This window comes from Pseudoliparis swirei, chromosome 4 (genome assembly GCF_029220125.1).
Source record: "Pseudoliparis swirei isolate HS2019 ecotype Mariana Trench chromosome 4, NWPU_hadal_v1, whole genome shotgun sequence".
Classification (NCBI taxonomy): domain Eukaryota; kingdom Metazoa; phylum Chordata; class Actinopteri; order Perciformes; family Liparidae; genus Pseudoliparis; species Pseudoliparis swirei.
The window spans coordinates 28,347,527-28,369,638 of record NC_079391.1 but is presented as its reverse complement, the minus strand read 5'-3'; the positions used below and the strand labels follow the sequence as shown (position 1 = coordinate 28,369,638).

The window sequence follows — 22,112 nt, the reverse complement described above, 5'->3', positions numbered from 1 at the left end:
TTGATGTTGAGACACCAGCTGGAGCTCAGATTTGGCCGCTGCAGGTTATTATTCCCTCATCGGCGGTATATAAAGTTCCCAAAATCTTCCTCGTGACGCATCATGTTTATTTTTCACAAACACAAACAGAAAGAAGGAACCAAGTTCCTCCTCGACGGTTATTCCTCTTGGATGAGCGACAGAGTCGTCGATCGGTCCTCTGATCCAAAGTCCGGGTTTGTTTTTTTAAACTCTTGTTCATCTCAATAGTTACGTTGACGACTTGTTCAACATTTATGAAAAAGAGACAAGTCCAGGTTGAACCCCAAAAGAGCTTTGGCATGTTCATGAGCAGGCGTTCGAGGTGCTGGCCCTTAGCTTCAGCTCAGCTCAGACATGAGCGTGATATCCATCTTAAATAACTGTCAAGAAAATATAATCCCCCCGTAGATAATGCTCCCATCAACATGTGTTGACATAGTTATCACCACTCAGACTCTGCCCAGCAACTTGTATCCACCTGAGCAAATAAGCGTACTTCCCCAAATGTTGAATTATTCTTTCTGGACTTGCGTCAAAGTGCAAAACAAAACTTTAAAGTAAAAAGCAATTAGTTGGACTGTCTCTTCCTGAGAAAGGGACACATGAAGGACATTAGGAACCGGAGAAATTCTGATGCTGTTTCTGTCCAACGGTTTCATGTTCTGTAATTCATCAAGGGACAAGCGTCATGGAGAAGTATTCAATGTCAAATGTTACCCGTGTTGTTCATCGTCAGGAGATCAGATGCACATGGTCACAATAGCATGAATTGTATTTATATGGTGCTTTTTCTGTCCTCTCTATACTGTAGGTCTGCTGTTGGCTATAAGAAGCCTCCACCACTGTTTTATTTATTTTATTTTATTTTATTTAAACCTAAATCCTTTCAAATCCCCCTCCAGTCCTTCCCAGACAAATACTATAGAGTTTCAGAATTGTTCTCACCCGTCTGTGTGATCAAAGAACAAGAGGAAGGCTTTTATAGCTGTAAAAGCATTGAATTATACATAACTATAAAAACTCAATACACACACACACACACACACACACACAGCCCTTCTCTAATTTGAGGCCCTCATTCTGAGTGGGCTCCTGTATCCGGCAGAGACTGATGAAAGCGTCTCATCTTAAGGACGGGTCAGAAGACGGAGCGCAGGCCCGAGCGCCATCAAAGGGACCGCAATGACCTCTGGGAGCTGAAGCACCGGCGCCCGCTGCCTCCACGCGAGCGCCCCTTTAATCTCGCGCCGCTCTCCGCGAGCACTTGGTTATCCAGTGAGTGAAAGAGAAAGAGAGAAGGGGGGAAAAAAAGAGCGTCTCATTTTTCATCTCTTTAAAAGAAAGAATATTGCACCCTCGAACACGGCGCTCCGATTTTTCTTCTTCAGGCTACTTGGTTTGGGGGAGGGAGGAGAAGGAGGGGGGGGTACCTGCTGAAAAATGTGATGGAGGGAAAAGGAGTCAGTCGAAGATGGAAACATAAAAGGTCTGTGGATGAAAGAGGAGGAGAGAGAAAGGCTTCATCACTCCGCCTTTCTTTTTTCTCCTGGCGGCGCGATGAAAGAGAGATGAAATCCGACGGCTGTCGGGCGAGAGGAGAGTGAAACGTTTGCCTCCCTGCTGAAAATGGAGCGAGCGGAGAGGATGGAGAGGAGGAAGGAAGGAGGAAGGAGGAAAGGCGGCCTCGCATCATTTCTCCTTGACGGCAAACGCTCTCGACTGTCAAAAGAACAACAAAAACACTGCGTCAGTATTTCTCCGGGTCGGTGGCTGGAAGCTTTTTACTGGCTTTTAGCGGATAAGGAGACTTTTTTTTAAAAAGATTTGGGTTTAATAGCTCTGATTTATACTACGTTGCATTTATATATATTTTTTTAGAATATCTCACAAGCACTTCTTTCACGTCCAGGTTGGATGTGAAGGTGTTGAAGTGTGTCCTAAATGTCCACATGCCCATATATGGACGCTGGAACATCCTGTTCCCGTGCTCACACACGCTCCAACATGGAACCCAAAGCCATCGAGGCTTCAGCGTTTGTAATTACTCTTATTAAATAAAACAAGGTCTGTGGAAATAGAAAACAAATCCGTCAGGCGTTTTAAGGCATGATGTTTTAATGGTATTAATATGCCATAATAAATGTCAGTGTATTCCATAATAAAATCTAAGAGAATTTATATTCATATTTTTGAATGTCATAGAATAGTTTTTCATAAATTAAATGTTATCATTCAAAAGTATCATTTAATAACGTCGTAGCATAGTTTGCCGTATAAAAACGCCGTTGAAAGGTCAACGTGAGAGGAGGCGTCATCACACATCTCAATATTTCAGCTCGCCGTCCCGGTTTGTTTCCTAAATGTAACCCCGTGTGATCCGTAGAACACGCAGATCGGTTGTTTTGACTTGTGAGCATGCGTCACTCAGCGAGGGGCGTGGCAAAGAACTCGCCCCATCTCTCTCTCTCCTCTCTCTCTTCCACAGTCAGAAATCACAGCCTGGCAACCAGCACCCCCCACAAGTGAAAATGAATGCTGGCCGCCTGTGGGGGGGGGGGGGGGGGGGAGACACGGCGACTGGTCGGGGCGGCGAGTCTGTGAGACGACGGTACGGTGAATATATTAGTCCGTGTCAGAACCAGAACATGGAGCAGTTCCCGTTCCCAAAGACCTACAAAAACTTGATTTCTCCGTCCCCGTTTTTGTTTTGGTGAAATGACTGAACACCAACATAAAGGATCAAAGACGTGAGGACGGTATCGTTCCAACAGACTCGATTTAGTAAAAACACCAATTACACTTCAAGGAAAGGATCTGATGCTACGTTGTTGCATCACATGAACTTCATAAAGTAAAGAATATTTTCTTAGCTAATGTTGTCTTCATTAATTTTATCTGCACATAACAAAACACCGATATCCATCCCGCCGCTTTCCTCTCTAAACGAAGGTCAACACAATCCTCCAGTGATGAAACCGACTCGGTGGGTCAATCAAGGAAATGGGCCATTCTACAAAAACTGTTTTATTGATTTATTAACAACTGTACATTTTCTTTTCAGTGCCGACAGCATTTGCTACATACTTTGGTGTGATTCAGAGGGCCGGCGCTCATCGCCCCTTTAGATTAGTTTCTTTCTTCCTTTCTTTCAGTGGGGACTGCTGACGGGATCCTCGGAGCACGGTGTACAACCAGAAGTATCCACCGCTTCATACCGTCTACATTGGAGACACTCGACTTATTCGTTTGCGTTTACATTTTAAGTGCCGTGCCCTCCGTCCGCATCAGCGTTTACGTTTCTCCGCCAGCCAATCTCATTCCAGGAGCGTGGATCAGATTCAAAAGGGCGGAAGGATTCCAGTAGCGCGGATTGAACCGTTTGAGTTTTAGTCTGGATCCATAAAATCAATGTCGCAACTCGACATCCATATTGCGTCAAGTTAGCAAAAAGCACATTTTCATCCAGTCTGCGGCTGCTCTCGTGCTTCTGCTGCCAACTGAGGTCCAAGGGTTAGGCTAAACAATAAACATCCCCATCCCCCATAATCCAACAGGGTCAAAACAAACAGGGAGACAGATAGCACAGACAGAGCAGTACACTTACAAAAAAAAGGTCTTTTGTTATATATATAGGAATTAAATTTACATCCATTTCTTTTTCCTGAATCCTCGTGTCCTGCTCCGTCCCACAGTGGTCCCAACCAGCCGAGTCTCTGCCGGAGTCAGAGGACGCCGCGTGTCCATTGTCCGGTAAGAGCACTGTGACAAAAAGGCCTTTTTAAAAATCTTCCACAAAACGTCCTACTTACAAGTTTTCATGCTCCTCGGTTTGATTTCTGAAAAAAAAAAAGGGTCAGCCCGGAGAATGTGCTTTAAGAAAAATCAAGAGTAAAATTGTTAAAAAGTTCTAATCTATGTTTTCCGCTTTCCCACTCAAATATCATGGCATAAGACAAGAGTAAGCCCAAAAAACAAAAACAAAAATTCATCACAAGTACACCCAGGACATGAAAATATATATATTTTATAATATATATAAAGTGTCTTTTATTTAATCCGATATGTACACTTTTCACAAGACGTCTTGGGGGGAGGGAGGGAGAGAAAGGGGGACGAGGTTCTCAGAAATGAAGCACCGCTTCATTGGGTTTACGCCCAAATATTATCACGGGGAAAGAAAGTCGGGGAAAAAAAGCCAGGAACAAAATAGAAGAAAGTCGCCAAAAAAAACCAATTAACAAAAATTCCAAAACAAGGAGAGAAAACCTTCTCTCCGGCACGAGCTCCCTCGGCCAACAGCTCCTCCATCGCCGCCAGTTCCGATTTGTCAAATGTGGAGTCGATGTGGGCGTCGTCTCTAGTAGATGACCTCGTACACGGTGGCCTTCTTGTCCCCGGAGCCCGTCACGATGTATTTGTCATCGGCGGAGATGTCGCAGCTCAGGACGGAGGACGACTCCTTCGACTGAGGAGGAAAGGAACAAACCGGAGTTGGCGGAGTGCACGTTTATATATATTTATATGCTGTGGTTTGGTAGTCAGTTTTTATGAAAGATGCTTAATTAGCCTCCTGAATAGTGAGGAAACCGGTGTATTTATATGGCTGCGTCGCTTTAAAAATGTCCGTCTTCCTCACATAGCAGACACAAGCTGCATGCGACTCCAGACCAGAGCCTCGGATTCCTTTCCGAAGGCGTTGTGGTGCGGTTCTGGTGGACATGCTTACTGCACGAGAAATAGATTAAAGAACATGAACGTTGGAGAACCCAACAAGTACCGCTACTCTTACCCCGCCAATACGTCTTTAGCCCGACACAAGACGTACCATGTCTAAATGATCAGCTTTTTTCTAAAATAACATGAAACACGACAGTTGCGCTTCCATTTTGTATGATTTCAGATCATGAAGGTATCCTCTTAATGTGTGTGTGTGTGTGTGTGTGTGGTTGTCGTAGTTACCTGGAATATGCTGGCGCCGTAAGGAGTCCTCCATGCGTTCAGCAGATTGTCCTTCCCTGTGCTCACAAACCATTTACCTGCAAACAGGAAACAGACGTCTTGAGAATATTATCTGAAAACTCGAGTTCCCTTTTCCATATTTAAAGTCCAGCGTGGGCTGAAATGCACTATAAGCCAAATTGCAATAATTAACTACGAGTCTATCTGACGGAAGCGGCATCAGAAGACACATGTGGGTTTTTGTAACCACATTCCTTCCTCAGCCGGCGACTCTTTGGACACATTAAACCTCAAACCCACGACAGAGTGACTAAGAACCTTATCGATAAACAAACAACCTTATTGGGAGGAAATACATTTTCGTTTAGAATCCTAATGAAGACGACTCACACCGGTTCCACTCTGATGAATATGTAAATCACCCTCTGATTAATTACCAAACAGACTAGTTGGGTAATCATTTAATTAGTGGCAGCCAGCGCTCCGAGGCAGCGCGTGCTGCGGGGTCTCGTGAGGAGACATGAATGCCGAGCGAGGCGATAGTGAAACCTCATTTGTCTGAGCCTTAAACTTGACACCAGCTGGTCGGCCCAGCAGGCACGATGATCTAAACTGGCAATGACAAATTTAATGAGCATATTGTTACGTGCAATTCAGACGGCACAGGATAACGCGTGGCGACGTCCGTCTGCACTCGGAAAACACGTCGGGGCGAATAAACGGCGTTCTGCGAGCGCCTGAATCCCAGTCACTGAAGGGGTTAAAACCATTTCGACATCTCCAGAAACAGTCGCTTCCTCATTCCTAGTCGTCTCCATGACGGCCTGCCAGGAACCGACTGTAGCAACATGTCCACGCCGATACCACAGATAATATTCATCCTCACGAGACGAGAGGTCAAACATTATCCCAGCAAAAGGCCACTCAACCAAGAAGCTACGGACTGGTCTACAGACTGGTCTACAGACTGGTCTACAGACTGGTCTACAGACTGGTCACCCACCAACGAGTCCACAGTTATTTATTCATGAAACTCGGGTTGTTTCATTCCGCTGCGTTTGTAATTCTGTAGCGCAAGACGACATTTGGACTATTTAAATACCTGAACATGGGTAATATGACTGGTACAATCTTTAAATCGCACACATTCTTAGAAGTATTACATCACTTGTCCGATGACTAAGATCATGATGTCACCGAAACAATAAAAACAACTATGAATACCAAAAGCAGCTGGTGCATGATGCCATAAACAAGGCAAAGTGCTCCTTTAGATCTCCCTATTGGATCCCCTCCAGCTGCGAGTCGAGGAGCCGCTACGTACCGCAGAAGGCGAACTTGAGCGAGAGCACGCAGCTCTCGTGCAGGTGCAGCTGGTACTTGTCGGGTTTGGAGACGTGCAGGACTTCCACGTTGCTGCTCTCCATCCCCACAGCCAGCCACTCGCCTGTCGGACAGTAGCCCAGAGAGAAGATCTGCAACATGTCACCAGGGCATCACTCATCGGTCCGCGCGCACACACACACACACACACACGACGAGACTCTGCGCCGCTCTACCTGGGAGGTGAAGTCGTGCTGCTGGAGCTGCCGGCCCTCCCTCAGGTCCCAGGAGCGGACCGTGTTGTCCAGCCCGCCGGTCCACAGCTTGGTCCCGTCGTGGGAGATGTCGATGCAGCTGGCTCCGTCCGTGTGGCCCTGGAACTGCCTGGAGGACCCGAGACACCGAACATCAAGTCAGACGACAGACGCGCACGTCCCCCATGAGCCACAGACGTCTTCCGGTCTAATCCGTATCGGCAGAACCCCGAAGCACTGACCTCACGAGGGTCTGGTTGTGGAGATCCCACACGGCGATGTTTCCGTCCGAGCAGCAGGAGAAGCAGACCTTGGCGTCGGGGCTGATGGCCAGCGCGTAGCAGGCCGGCGCCGAGGACGTGAGCTCGGCCTTGATGCGCGGCGTCTGCGAGGCCAGGTCCCAGATGGTCAGCGTGCTGGCCTCGCCGCCCACGATCAGGGTGCGGCCGTCAGGCAGGAGCTTGCAGGAGCGGATGTAGTTGTCCCTGTTCTGGAAGAGGAGCATCGTCACGACGAGCTTCACAAACAAACATGACGATTCGGTTGGAGATTAGCGGCGTACGTCGGCGGCGAGACCGTCTCCACTTAAACTCCAGAGGAGCTTTTCTTTGACACGTGAAGTTTTCAGGCGGCCCGCCGGCGGTTTCTGGTGTTCCAGTGACGACGTGGATGTCGGCCCTAACAGCAGGGAGCGGTTGTGGGGCTGCCGCTGGTGGCCAGGCTCCAAGAGAGCAGGACGACGGATCAATAAGGCCGCGGAGGCTCTCGGTCGGATTAAAACGACACCCCCCCCTGATGACTTTATAAGACCCGATTGCACTCTGGACGCACCTGAAGGGGGTGGGGGGCCGGATGAGTCGGATGGCACGAAGCCACAGTATCAAAATGAGGAGGCGGCCGGGAGGAAGTAATGAGCCGTGTATTGGCAGACAGGGTCGGCCAATCAGAACATCAATACTCAGCAGGCTTTTCTTTTCTCACAGAGGATTATTTCAGCACAGCAGCGAGATACTTTGCTGAATTATTCACATCTGTCTCTCGGGACTCCGGCTACTTTTGATGCTCAAAAAAATATATATAGATACATATATATAAATATATTAATAAAGGAGGCCCAACGCTGAGACCTCTGGAAATGAGTCCATGATGTTTGTGTTCTGGACGGATGGCTTTGAAGCATCCACATTCATAACACAGATGTAAAAACTCTTTGACAAACATTTCCTTGTAAAAATAATAAATAAATAAAACGAGACGCTGGTTACCAGGCAGTCGAGTTGGGACACGGGGCTCTTGCTGCCGGGCTGGCTGATGTCCCAGATCTTGACACAGCCCTTGCCGCCGGTGTAGACGTGACGCGTGGGGTTGCTGATGGTCACGGCGCACACCACTTCCCCGTGGCTCAACGTGTTGATCTGGCGAGCGTGACGCGGGATGCCCGGGCCAATCAGTGCGTCTGGAGGGAAGGGCACCGGCTGCATCTGACCATCGGCGCTCACGTGAAAAGAATACGCTCTGCGGGGGGGGGGGGGGGGGGGGGGACACAATGAGGGGGAATGATGGTTAATCTGAGTCCGGATGTTGGATGGCTACATACTAAATAATAAGTGCAGCTACTCACGGTTTCCCTCCAGAAATGGACGTGAGGCTGGCTGGCAGGCCCGGCGCTCTCATGTGGGAATGAGGGTCAAACCCCGCCTGCGTGACCGAGAACAGCCGGGAGTTAACAAACAACCAATAATCTGCAGAGATAAATTGGTCTCCGCTAACATAGCTATTAAAACGTGTGCCTCGTTTTAAGCGCGTCCTCGCATACAGAGCAGCCTCACACTCGACGGCAGCGTCCCGCTCGCTAACGCTAATGGAGGCCGGGGAGATTCGCAAACACGCGAGAGGCACTTTATTTTAACTAACTAACTGACATCAAAGTAAAGGAGCGAGGCCGACTTTGTACTTTCTCATTACACACACACAGCTGCAGCCAGCCGAGCAGAAATATTCACAACGAGTTGTGGAAATAATGCTTAAAGGTTTCTCAAAGTCAGACTCCGCAGCCTGTGGCCGTGGAGGATGATTCATACAGCTGTGCCGAGTTGAATGAATGAGGAGAACGTGACGAGGCGCTTCGTTGGATTCATGCATTCTGAAGTAGAAGCTGAGACGGTTACAATTGGCGAGCGTCCGTAGGCGACGGCGGCGGCGGCGGCGCTCATCTGCGGTGAAATGAGACCCGGATAGACGCCCGGGCTGGTCAGGGATCCGTTCATCTCGTGATGACCCATCATCGCAAACGGGGAGGCGTAGGAGCCGGCGATGGAGAGAGGCGTACGCAGGGCCGGGGCCGCTAGAGCCGAGAGGGAAGAGCTTTTTAATAGATATAGGCAGGAATGAAATAATTTAAAGAAACTTTGGAACTATGGTTCCTAATAATAATAATACATTGAATTTATATAGCTCCTTTTAAGGTACTCAAAGACCATTTACATGTTACAATCATACATCGTAGACACAGCTACGGGGAGCAATACAGAGTTAGGTGTCTTGCTCAAGGACACATCGACGAGGGCGGGGATTGAACCGCCGATCCTCCGATTGAAAGATGGACATGCTAGCCACTGACCCACAGTTACCCCATCACAGATCTTGTGATATGAATCAAAAGCTCAATCTACTCTGCAGATTACCTTCTTCATTGATAGTCGGGTCTATAAAACGGACATCACAAGTCATTTAAATGCATATTTTGTCGGACTAGCATCCTAAAACCTAAAAAGTATTCTGTTTGTTATCACATAAGAAGAAAAGCACCCGGTATGCATCTTTGGGGAAGAAGAGTTCCATTTGAACTCATGCGAGGTGTTCACATACCCAGTGCCTCCAAGCCGGGTGGTTTGCCCATCGTGAGAGGCCGTAGTCCCGGAGTGGTGCTGGTCCCCGCCGTCGGAGCCTCGTTCCTCGGAGTCGGCGTGTTGGACTTCAGGCTGGGCGTGGACGACTTGTCATTCTGAAAACAGAAACAGTCTTTTCATCTCGGGGCGAAACCTGATTTGGTATCCACTGACTGAAAGTTGTGAGTTCAACCGACTCTCAGCCGCACAACACGAAACATGCCAGAGTCACACACAAAAAAAAAAAATCCCTAAGTAAAAAAAGAAATCGCCCCATTTTCAGAGAAATCCAGAGTGACAATCTGAGTGGACGGCTCAGGGTAATCCAATCGAACACTGGCACTGTGTGTGCTTGTGGTGTGTGTGAGTGTTAGAAGTCAGGCTTGTTAAGAGCTGCTAGACAAACACTTCTCGTAATGAATCCATTGTTTCTTCCCGTGCGGACGGAGAGAGAGGAGTGGAGGGTTTAGTTGGTGACGCACACTAATGAGGGATGGAGCGCGGCTGGGTGTCAGACGTGGGACTATAAATCCATCCTAATCCTCAGAGAAATGGTTTATGTAAAACCGATGATTGAGGATTGTTTTAGCCTGGTTAGCGAGCGCTTCGGTGTTAAGAGAAAACGGGGGAGGGGAGAGGATGAAGAGCGAGAAAAGAGGCAGACGGCAGTTCCCCCGCCGCCGTGTCTCTGGGTTATTTACAGCCTCGGGCCCAGGAAGAAATGACCATTTATTGGGTAAGCCATAAAGGTGATTGAGAGGAGTGAGCCACAGGGTTTGATTTCCTGAGAGTGCATCTCTGCCCCCTTCAAGCCCCTCATGGCAGCCAACTGCTAAGCCTCCTGCCTATTAGCACACACACACACACACACACACACACTTTAGTCTGTCAGTTCACCCTCCACCGTAATGGCCCCCTTTTTCCCCCCTTATCTTCTGGGCTCTCGGCGCTGTCACTCACGTGGGCGTGGTCCTTCGCTTTGGAGGATGGCGTGCTGCCCGAGGAGGCGACGGAGGCGGGGCTGTTGGGGGCGGCGTCCTTCTTCAGGACTCTGGATTTATCCAGGCCGTTTTCTGGAGGAGAGTGGGCGGGGCTGACTCGCGGGGTGGCCGGGTCCTGCAGAGTTAAACGAGACGGACGGAGAGAGAAACTGAGCAAACAGAGCGGAGGAGGAAAGCCACCGGCGTGGACATGCAGGTCAAACACACACGGGGGGGGTGCAAACACAGATAAATATATACGTCTGCGTGCTCATGCACTCCCACACACACACACACACACTCCCACACTATTATGCGAGACTTTTTGACAACGCTGTGAAAGGTGCTGAGACAAGCGGCTAAAGAGCGCCGTGTCGGGTTCCCGGGGAGGAATGCGGCGCGGCGGCTCGGATCAAACGGAGTCTTACCTCGTTGGAGACGTCCACCACCAAGTCGTCACTTTTGTCTCCGTCGCTGTCCTGGAGAACAAAAGAGGCACTTCACGTGACCGAGAGATCACAAACCGCACAGCCGCACGTTCTTAAAGACGACAACATCAAAGACTTTTATTGATGACCGTCGTAACCCTTCTTTTTGGCATTCGTTTATTATTATTTAAGACGCCGTGTAGACACATATAATGAGACTTTACGACTCTTTATTTTACGGTTCAATCCTTTACTAATTATTACAATGCCTCGACAGTGTCCGGATAGTGCAACACGGCTGTAATTATAGGGAATATTTGTTATGTCCATTTATTAACTCTAATAAACATTATTCCTCGTGTGTGTTGGATTGCGTAACCTCTCGACGACGTTCCGCTGACGTGCTGCGCGCTGATTAAAAGACTCGAGGAGGCACTAGCTTAGCATTAAATTGGAATTAATTAGAAATGTGCCAATTGAACCATCTCTCGATGTTATCTTCAATTAGAGCCAAATTACTTCAAGGACACTTGCTATGAAATTTAATTAGGAATTTAGAGGCACATTGAATTAAGCACTGCCAAAACTGTGTAAATAAAAGGGAAATGCACTGGTGGTGGAATAGTTTTCTTGCTATATTTTGGCCCGCTCACACTTAACGTATGTCGTGAAGTGGAACTTGTTGAACAGTCGATGATAGTAAACACACAATCCCCCCCCACCGCGAGAGTGGGAGGGTTCAAGATGCATTCGCCGGAACAATTAAAGCGACACACACACACACTCACATATCGGCCCATGCTGTCTTTGTCGTCCACTTTACGTTTCTTGGAGTCGAGGCTGTAATCTGAAGAGCCGCGGTGCTTCTCACTCGCTGCCCGCAGGCTGTCCGATGGCGACACCGAGTTGTTCTGCCAACAACAACAACATGTAGTCAGACCGCGTCAGTTCCCCCCCCGAGCGAGTTACACCTTCACGTCTTCGCATCCTCATAACACTGCCGGCAGAGTGAATGTCGCCTCGCTTCACTTGAACCCGTCTTGACATGATGCGGAGGAACAAACAGTGTGACGCCACTAATATTCAGGGACTAAAGAGACTCAAATAAAGGAGTAAACGCTCAGAAGCCAGTAGAGCCGGAAGCCAAATGGTGCGTTTAAGTCCAGGCGAGGCCTCGGAGCCCTCTTCTCTTTGTCAGAGCAGGGACAATATTGACTGTAAAGCGAAAAACACACAAAGCTCTTGTACCTCACAGTGACCTGGTCAGGGACACGCTTGAAGCTGCATTAACAATTCAAACACAGCTTACATTCCTGACTTTATGTTCGTCTGTGACATGCAAGTATAAACAAATAAATACAAAAGGGACCAAAATATCTCACAATGCGACCGTTAAACCCCAAAACACAGTTATGAGTGCTTAAGACTTAAGAGTCTGTCTGTCTGTGTGTGTGTGTGTGTGTGTGTGTGTGTGTGTGCGTATGCATGCGTGCACTGTGGCAGATCGGTGACTAAATGGCAGAAAATGACAGCAAAGTTCATGAAAATAAAAAAAGAGGAAGGAAAGAAAGAGGCCTTTGAGGGAACCTGGACAAGAGTGCAATGTGAAGACACAGAGAGGGTGTTGCCAGCAGAGAAAAGATCCATGAAAGAGGCAAAGTGAGAAAATAAGGAGAGAGAAAGAAGAAAAAAAAGAGGAAGAGAGACAAGAGAGAGAGAAACAGGAAAGGAACTTGGCGAGCAATGAGAGCGCAGCAGTGTGGCCGGGAGTTCTCCCCACTAGTGGGAATGCCTGGACAGGCTGGCACTCTCTCTAAAGCTGCAACGGGGGTTTTGTAGTCTGGGCACTGGTTGGTTTTGGGGGGGGGGGGGTCCCTGAGGCCGGTCGATGCTGGCAGGCAGCTCAACAAATCCCTGCCTTCATCGGAAACAGACAGAGGGGAGAAGGAAGAAGATGTCGGACTTCTTGACTGCAAATGAAGGGAAGAGAAAGATGACGGGGGGGGGGAAGGTAGCCCCCCCGAGTGGTAAGAGAAAAAGAAGAAAAAAAGAGCTCCCTTGCTAGAGTGCAATCCTAAAAAAATGTTTTAAACCACTGAAGTTGGACAGTTGATGGCACACTTTTTCTGCCAATTTCCCATCCCTTTCCTCGTCAGGTTCAGAATATGGAAATGTGTTGGGCTGCTGCCGGGGAGGAGAGCGCCACACACGGAGCCGGAGTCTTGGCTCGGCGTGAAGATGCCGTCTGACGGACAGAAAAGCTCCTCCGGCGCGGCAACCCGTCTGTGCATCTGAGCCCGTGACCTTTAAAGGATTGTTAGACTCAATAACCCCGCGGTCGCCTCCAACTCGGGTATCAGATGACCTGAGACAACATTACAGGAAGACTGTGTGTGTGTGTGTGTACTGGAAATACGAGATGAGGGGGAGGGTGGTGAGGAGATCAGGTAAGGCCGTATTGGCAGCCGCTCGTCACCACACGAGATGGGGGACGAGTTTGGGTTCCCTTCAGACATGAGTGGTCCCATTCAGGGTGGCCAGTCAATGGGAACTCAATCTGGCCGAGCGGACCCAGCAGAGCGTTACGCTCCGGCTAACTGAGAGCTTTAAGCCAGTCCAATAAACAAGGACTTTAACATGAGAAGGGGGAGAGAGATAGAGAGAGAGAGAGAGAGAGATAGAGAGAGAGAGAGAGAGAGAGAGAGAGACACAGACGGGGGGGAGGAGTAAATTGGAGAGATAAGAAAGAGGTACATGTGGAAAGGAGAAGAGGAGGGTAGAAGTACAGAACACAGTGAATCCCCTGCAGTGGTGAGCGAAGAATAGAAGGGAAGAAGTCAAAGTCGCTTTTAATTGTGCCGAAATTTAAGGAGGTAGCCGACGACTAATCCTCGCCCAGTGATTGGAGTCATTTCCCACCTGGATTAGATGGCACTGGTTTATTTGGCTAGACTTCATTATCCCTCTACACCCGCCCGCCCACACAGAGTACCAGGAAAAGTGTGCGTCTCCCTGCACAGAGAGCATGAATTTCTATTGAACAGTGGGCTTAAAGTGTGCGTAAAGCACACCTCATCGCCACGCACGGCGTGTGAGCCGCGGCGCACACAAAGGAGGCGGGGCGTCAACGTACCGTGCTCGACTCACGCTCTTTCAGAGAGTTGGCCAGAGGCAAGTGAAAAGATGAGGGGCCAGGAGGGAGACAAGCAGAAACACAAATTAGTATGGGTGCCGCCGCGACTCGTATCAGAAAACAGTTATTCAATTATTATCCGCCCAAAAGATTACGCCGGCGTCTGCAACGCTGCCATTTTGGAAACACTTTTCTAATGAGCCGCTTTCAATGGAAAAAAAAAAAGGGTTCATATGTTGTAACTAATAGCTTTCTTTTCATGCTTCACATATTTAATACTTTATGAATTAATTACATTACATGTCATTTAGCAGACGCTTTTATCCAAAGCGACTTACAATAAGTGCATTTCAACCTAGAGTACAAACTAAGAACAACAAGAATACAGGAAGTAACATTTCCTCAACATAGTCGAACTACAAAAGTACCATAAGTAAGTGCTATTTAAGTGCCACTGAATAATAATAATAATTATAAGTTGTGGAGCATCTTTAGCATCTGGCCGTGTCAAGTAGACAGAATGTTTGACCTCTGACCTTCTGGAGAAGTGCTTTGGGACATGAAAACATGTTTCTATGATGAATATACCCAGCTGGTCAACGCAGTTGTTGGCCAAAACTAATCAGCCGCCGGTGCTAAAACACCGCAGGCTGTGTGTGTGTGTGTGTGTGTGTGTGTGTGTGCGTGCGTGTCACAAGGCGGTGATCCTCCAAAATAAAAATAAAAATAAATGATTATTATCCTCACCTCGGTGCTCCAGGTCGTGGTGGTTCTTCTCATCCTTCACAGGCAGGTGGGCCTGGCTGCCAAGAGCGCCCAGAGCCAGCAGGCCGGAGCCGGCGCCCGTCACGGGGGGCATGCCGGGCGGCTGCAGGCCGGAGGGGTGGGGGGGCAGCTGCACCTGGGGGCCGTGGGCGGCGTGAGAGAGATGCTGAGCCTGGAGCTGCTGCTGCTGTGAACAAACCCAGAGAGACAAGACAGAGGACAAGTGGGTCGGCTGGGCAGTGCAACCGCGAGTGACCGCAACTCGACTCATGCATTAGCGCCGGCTTCTGACAGCGTCTAGTTCAAGGCCAAACCATTTGTGCATAATCGCGGCCCCGACGGCGACCGCCAACATGCCGAACCGGCTCGTTCACGGTCTGAGGGGGAAGCGGACCGGTAGACGTACAGTACGCCGACGTCTGGCTGGAGGTGTCGGCTCTCTGAAACAGGATCCGTCACTGGGTTTTATCCCGACCCGCTGCGAGGTCACACAGTCTAGCCGATTTATCGCGTCACCCTCAGAGCGGTGCAACTAACAGAGACTTTCATCCGCCGTGGATCGGATTCTATGAGTCAATTAATGCGTGTGCGTTACACATTATTTGGTTTCGTTTGACCCAAACAGTCTAAAAAACTAAATTTCTAGTCACACACAAAAAAGATATGAAAACAAAAGAAAAAAGCGGTAAATCCCGAGGCTCTGGAACCGGAGAATATCCGACGTTGACGATTGACTAATCAAATCAGAATGACTGTTGATTTATTTTTCTGCATATGAAAGAGCGGCGAGTGCCTCCAGGTGCATCTTACAGACCGGGGACTCTTCACACCACCAACTTCCATTATTACAAACACTGCTGCAGTGTTTTTAAAAAAAGGCCGTAGAGTTTCTTATTTATGGTACGAGACCTTTATGTGACAACTAACTTCGACAACATGTCACCGCCGATGATACGCGGCGGCTTTTTTGTGTGTTGCTCTTTCCCAAATCAGCGCCCTTCAATCATAGTTGGGTTGCTTTAAAAATCAATAGGTCTACACTTGAAAACCTCAAAACCTTTCAACGCTCTGGAAAACGAAGCAAACATGTCTGCTCCTCCAGCAAAATGCTGTTAAACACAGACACCGTGGAGAGAGAACACACACACACACAAACACATACACACTTCCCAAGAGGCCGTGGATTTGTCTGTGTGAGAGCAGCAGCCGGAGAGGAGCGAGTAGATAGACAGGAGTTAAAGAGCCACTCAGGCAAGAGGGAAGCAAGTGCTTTAAAACAAGGTTAAATAACACTTAGCACATCCATCAACTGACTCCAAAGAAGAAGAAGAAGAAAAAATAAAAAACATGATTGCTATTCTGCTTGCTGGGTAGAACTTCAATAGCCTCATCCATACATTCATTACATAAAATGGAGAAACTAGACGAGGCTGGCTCCCCGCATTTAAAGCTTTATTTAGCAGCTGGCCATTATTCAGCCGGCTCGTTATGTCGCGCTGGACCTGAAATCGTACGACGGTTAGAAAGCGACTGAAGGGCGGCATTGTTAATCGATATTGTATTGGTGTGCCGAGCGGCCTATTTGTTGAGGAAAAAAAGAAAAGGCGGGTTTGAGAAAAAAAAAAGGAGGGGGAGGAAGAGGGACAGCCAGAACAAGAAAAGGGGAGGGAGAGGCAGAATCAGAGAATAACAAGAGAATGAAAGAGAGCGAGAGATTGAGTCAGGGACGTCCCTATTGAGTGTGCCTAATGAGGAAAAGCGTGCAGGGATCATTATCAAGAAGCCTCATTAACGAGCTATGGCTGAGGAGAGGGGGGAGAGGAGGAGGGGGCCGTGGTGAGAAAGAGAGAGAGGGAAAGAAATTCAGAAAATAAATTGCCTCCAATTCAATATTCATGGATAAAAAGAGCCGGCTTCCTTTCACACTTATCTTTTTTCATTATGTGTAAATGCCGCCACAGCTCAGGCAACTTCCACAGGAAACAGGCAATTAAAGTTAACTAGGCGGAGCCGGCTCCCTGCAGAACAGTACTGTCAGGTGGAACCAGCGTCAACAGCACCGGCACAAACCAGCTGGCAGACGGGCTTAATAAGTCTGGCGACGAGCGCCACGTTACCTCCTTAGCCCGTGCTTTACGACAATGCCTCGTATTCTCTTCCTACGGCCATCGCTAAAGGGATTTAAAGATTCTGGATAATGGCCGATATGAGGCTAGAAATAACGTCAAATCTGAGACACCTTGAGAGAGACGGAGACAAAGAAAAAAAAGAGGACAGGATGCCAAAAAGAAATATCCAAGACACAACCAAAAAGACATGCTTCGTCTGCCGAAATAAAGAAGAAGAAAGAAACCAGTCTCCCTTCACAAAGACATATGTTAGACCGCCAGCAAGCAATTGAAAACACTTGATAAGAACAGATTGTATCTCTATGTTTGGTGACCTGAACACTGACCATGAAGGCTGGGTAGACACTATGAGGCGGCTGCTGCTGCTGAGTCAAAGGAGAGAGGAAGAGGAGAGGTTCAGCCAGAAATGATACAAGCAACAAAACTGAAGAGGACAATAAAAAGTAAAAAAAACGTTCCACTGTGAAAAGGGTGACGTCTTCGAGTTGCTTGTTTTGTGCAATCAACAGTCCAAAAATGCCCAATTAGTAACGAAAATACCATCAAATATTCACATTCATGACACTGAATCATTCAATTAGCGTCGATTGAAGATGCACGTGAAGATATAAAAGGTTGTGTCACAACTGCAAGTCCAAAATAAATAAATAAATATTATTTATACACTTACTAGACCAATTCATTCCAATCATGTTGCTCAGCTAACGTTTGACCGGCACTGTGGTGCTTTATACATGTAATTAAGACATGTTTTATACAAATAACCACTGTAGATGATAAAAACCTAAGTAAAAGAATAACATTTAGAATTGTGGCTGGTTCATTTGAAGATAGTTTTCGGGATGGTGGTGAATAAAGTTAGTCTGGAGCGTTGTTATATAGTTATTATAGCTCTTTGAAAGATCTGAATCAGCGAGTTGGTCTTTACAAAAAAGAAGCAGCGGATATTGGAATCAACCAAGAAAATGACACTGCATCTCTAATGTTTATCAACTAATTAAATCAACTAATCTTTTCCTCCAATTGAAAACAATACTTTAATATAACAGAAAGCTTGATTAATCATATATTTTCTCGAATAATAAAAAGGTGCCGATTCCTGACTATAGTCTTTCTGAAAATATCAAATAAAAATAAATAAGGGGCTAGCTAATAAAGCCCGATATGATGCTCCATGGAGCAGACCGTCATGTGTAGATGTCGCACCATGTGTACGTGTGCAGACTCTTACTTTACAAAAAGCCTACACACTCAAACTGGATGAAAATATGACCGTTTTTAATAAAGTAAATATACACATGCAAATAAAACATGCAAACGTGTGACAGAGATCACGGTTAGCAAAAAAAAAAGAGAAACCAGGCAGAGTAACTTTACATTGGGTGTTCCACAGCATTTGAATAAGGGTTGGCGATAAGCAGCACACCACCTGGAACCGACTCGATAAACAGTGTCGAGGTACAATCTCGCCTCGGTTAAACATCTCGGGGAGGCGGGCGGCGCGCCGCCGTCAAATCACACGTCGCCTCAGGCCGAACGGATGCAAAGCATCGTGCAGGACGGGCGAGACGGGTTTGCATCTTTGGCTTCACACGGCTCTGCCCACGCTCAGTCTGAGGCGGCGTGTGCTTTTGTCGTTTAAAAATGATGGAAGAAATTAACATTTGTCAAAAAGCATCATATTATACTGTACATTAACGACTAGTTTACTAGTCACAGGGTTGTTGTTGTTTTTACACGGCAGCAGTCAGACAGCAATCACATGATCGGGGGAATCGACCTTCACTTTGGGTTTTTTAAATAGGCTACATTTTAAACTAATAAAGCATATATTATTTAAATAAAGGATTAGGGCTGTGACGAATAATATGATTTTAAACCCTTCCAGTCTGTTAAAGATCTGAAAATGGTAAAGAGTGTCCGTGTTGTTTTCCTAGAAGTCCCCAATGTGTACATTTACTGCATCCCAACGGCTTATTGCCTGCGTGTGTGTGTGTGTGTGTGTGTGTGTGTGTCTGGACCCGTATGTTCTGACGGAGCTGCAGCAGGAAGCTGCCGGAGTCTGCTACTCTCTGAATATCACTTTAATGACAAGAACACGACAGCAGCACCGCCCCCCTCGCACTGAGGCGACATGGAGATTGATCACCTGCCATGCGTCTTTGCCCCTATAATTAAAGTGTGTTTTCCTGTGTGTGTGTGTGTGTGTGTGTGTGTGTGTGTGTGTGGCCCTGCCCACCCTTAATGATGGCAGGGTCACTCCTGTTGTTTCACTGAGCTGGTTGGGAGAAAGAAAAAGAAAAAAAAGGAAACAGGAAGTAATTACCTTGAAAACTGGGGGTTGTGCTCCTGGCTCATTTACCTTAATCGAATTTCGATATCTGCCTCTCATTAGACTTGACCCCCCCGACCAGTGGGACTAGCCAACCGCTGACTAACCTCCGACTACAGAGGGCTAATCAAAAGGGTCAGCTATCCATCTGCGTCCAAGCTGGCCATCATAAAGCAGCCAGGCTGGTACTTTTTAAATTAAAGCAGATGGAAGGCCGAATCACTTAAAAGTACATATGGCCGGAGCAGAGTTAGTGTGCGTTTAGGGTTGTGACCACAAATAAAAGATCAATTACACATTTTTTTCAAGTGCTTTACATTCCTCTATTAAAGTTTAGAGCACTGCAGATGCTCTCAAGTGAATCAAACGTAAGAAAATGTAATTTAAATAAAGCTGCGGGGGGGTGGGGGACCAACCGAGTGAAAAAGCCAAAAGTACCCAAAGTATACCGAGAAGCACATTAATCCTGTACATAATGCTGTGCACACGTCATGCTGTTCAGACCACAGTTACAAGCAGCCGAGTGGGAGCACGACGTAGGACCTTTAACAGCTTCGCCGTCTCCCACTTGGCGACAAAAGACTGGCGACAAAAACCAACATCACTGTTACAGACATAAAAAGACAAAATCATCATAGATCACTCTCACAATCTATTTGGCTCAGTGCATTCGTCTCATGTGATAATAAACTTCACCATTGGACTGTTGGTCGGACAAAATAACCAATTTAAAGACGCCACCCGGGTCTTTAGCAACTGTGACGGCCAATTTGGGTTACTATCTGACATTTTATAGACTCAACTATTCATTTATTAAATCAAGACAGATCAATCAAAAGCAAAAAATAATGGTTGGTTACGACCCTAGCGACAACAAGAGTAGCTCATTTCGGCTGTTTATATTATTATTGACGGTGTGACGACACAGCGAGCATCGGGGAGCACTCCCGAGTCAGAGTGACGGAGCGCTTCCTTTTCTGCCGCCTGTGCGGCTGCGGCCTGAACCCATCGCCCTCTACACCGTACACAATGTTCAGGACCGGCGACGTGCACACTGCTGTAATCTGGGTTACAATCACAAAGCGTGTCCCAACCTGACCACTCTAATTCCTCCTGCTGCCGGGTCAGAGGTACAGGTAAAACCTTTTAAGTGCAGCCAAAGTGAAAGCAGAGAAACACCATAATCTGATCTCAGCCCGGGCCGTGTTACTGTATATCAGGTGTTCTTTGACTCTGCCTGAGGAGAAGGAAATCAGAGCACAGCTGCCGTTATGAACTGCACGCAGCGTGCTGACAGGTCATGGTTAAACCAACAATCAAGAAACATGACACCGGTTGAAGAGCATATTGACAGCATCATTGCAAACTTTAAATAAAAACACAATAAACCACGAGACGCGGCGGGCAAGTCTGCACAAGTGAGGAGGACACGGTATGCCGGTCGGTATTCAGCCCGAACGTTGGAAAGCCGCAGATTAATCCACTAAGCTACTCCTTTACACACCCATTTCTCTACTGAATCCATTACCCTTTCCCAAGGTATCCTTGACATGCGACACTTCAGCTGAGGCGCATGAAGAAGAAGAAAAAAGGTGGAATAAACCCCCGTGAGCTTAACGTAGCACTTAAACAGTAGATGTGCCCGTCGTGGAGCGCCCGGCCCTCCTATGCGTGCAGCTTTGCCCCCGGACTCGGGTCAAATGAAGTAAGAAAAGGGGGTATACACACAGTGAGAGGCAGATTGGGAAGTCCACGTACCCCGATGATCGCATTCAGCTCAGTCATCGTGACCTGCTTGGCCCGCTCAACAGCCTGAGCCACCTGCTGTTGATGCTGCGGGACACAAAAACACAGATTAGATTCCTAATGAAGAATTCATTAGCACGTTATCCGGGCCTGGACTGACGGTTCACCGAGAAAAAGTCTGCGAACATGCCCTTTATCTGAGGGGGATAATATGCTCCATAATGCACAAAAGTAATTTAATCCTACTCAAAGTCAAAGCAGACTCGTAAAGAAGAAGGAAAAAAAGACTGGTGGTATGGTTCAATGGGATTTAAGAGGGATGTTAAAGATGAACCAAGGCTCCATCAATCACTGTGAAGAATTTAATCAAGAACATATCAGCCAATGAAGCGGAAAGTTGGCGCAACAGTGTTTGTGTATCCCTGAGGCGGGATTTACATCCGTGTGGGTGTTTCCAGCAGCTGCACTCACTTCTTACCGTGAGGAATTAATAATAATAAAAACACCTAAAATGACATGTCGAGTCGGATCGGGACATTTTAAGTCTCCGACTTGATAAAGTTCCTCGCATGTTTAGCCTCACATAGCAAATAGTTCATTTGTTTTTATTTATAATTGCCCTGCATTTTGAAGGCTTGTGCTGCTAAAATGTAAAATTCAAGGAATTTTGTGGTCGAAATAATTGGGTCTCTCGCCCAATCTCTTGCCCAATCGTCGGCCTCGCAATTTCCCGTGCAGTTAATCAATAAAACGATTCACCGAGACGCAGTGACACTCACCTCTTGTGATAAGAACGGCATGATCTGAGCCAGAATTGCATTGAGACGTTTGGCGATCTCAGTCTGTTGGGGAAGAGAGGGAAAATTATAGTGATGGTTCCTGTACAGGCAACACGATAATCAAGCACTTAAACTACCTTTGAAACAAGACGCTGTACATTTGTGGACACACAAACACACACACTTGCAGCGTCCATCTGGACAGACCCTGTATTTCTTAACTAAATTGGGACCGCCTTAGAACAAATGTACTCCCCCCCCCCCCCCCCCCTCTCCGGCCTCCATTAGACTCGGGCCTTATTTCATTATGAGGCTGAAATATGCTAATAACATCTGGCTGGAGAGACCGTAATGAGGCCCATACGTCATAATTAC

The 22,112-nt window shown here is 47.3% G+C and overlaps 1 protein-coding gene across 12 annotated transcripts in view; it reads right to left on the bottom strand.

Moving 5' to 3' along the window:
* Positions 1-3,038: 3,038 nt before the first annotated feature.
* The window catches only part of tle3b (TLE family member 3, transcriptional corepressor b), a 29,099-nt gene continuing 10,025 nt past the window's right edge, over positions 3,039-22,112 (bottom strand). The window contains exons 6-22 of one of the 12 annotated variants that reach the window (XM_056413725.1): positions 21,738-21,800; positions 20,941-21,045; positions 17,207-17,245; positions 14,734-14,938; positions 13,987-14,003; positions 11,642-11,764; positions 10,854-10,904; positions 10,406-10,561; positions 9,426-9,561; positions 8,726-8,901; positions 8,179-8,255; positions 7,823-8,072; positions 6,800-7,047; positions 6,540-6,687; positions 6,305-6,455; positions 4,981-5,057; positions 3,039-4,486 (exon numbers count right to left, since the gene is read on the bottom strand). In XM_056413725.1, the coding sequence (XP_056269700.1) occupies positions 4,379-4,486; positions 4,981-5,057; positions 6,305-6,455; positions 6,540-6,687; positions 6,800-7,047; positions 7,823-8,072; positions 8,179-8,255; positions 8,726-8,901; positions 9,426-9,561; positions 10,406-10,561; positions 10,854-10,904; positions 11,642-11,764; positions 13,987-14,003; positions 14,734-14,938; positions 17,207-17,245; positions 20,941-21,045; positions 21,738-21,800 (2,130 nt within the window). In that variant the 3' untranslated portion in view covers positions 3,039-4,378. The other 11 variants (XM_056413714.1, XM_056413716.1, XM_056413715.1 and 8 more) reach the window with 11 other exon arrangements.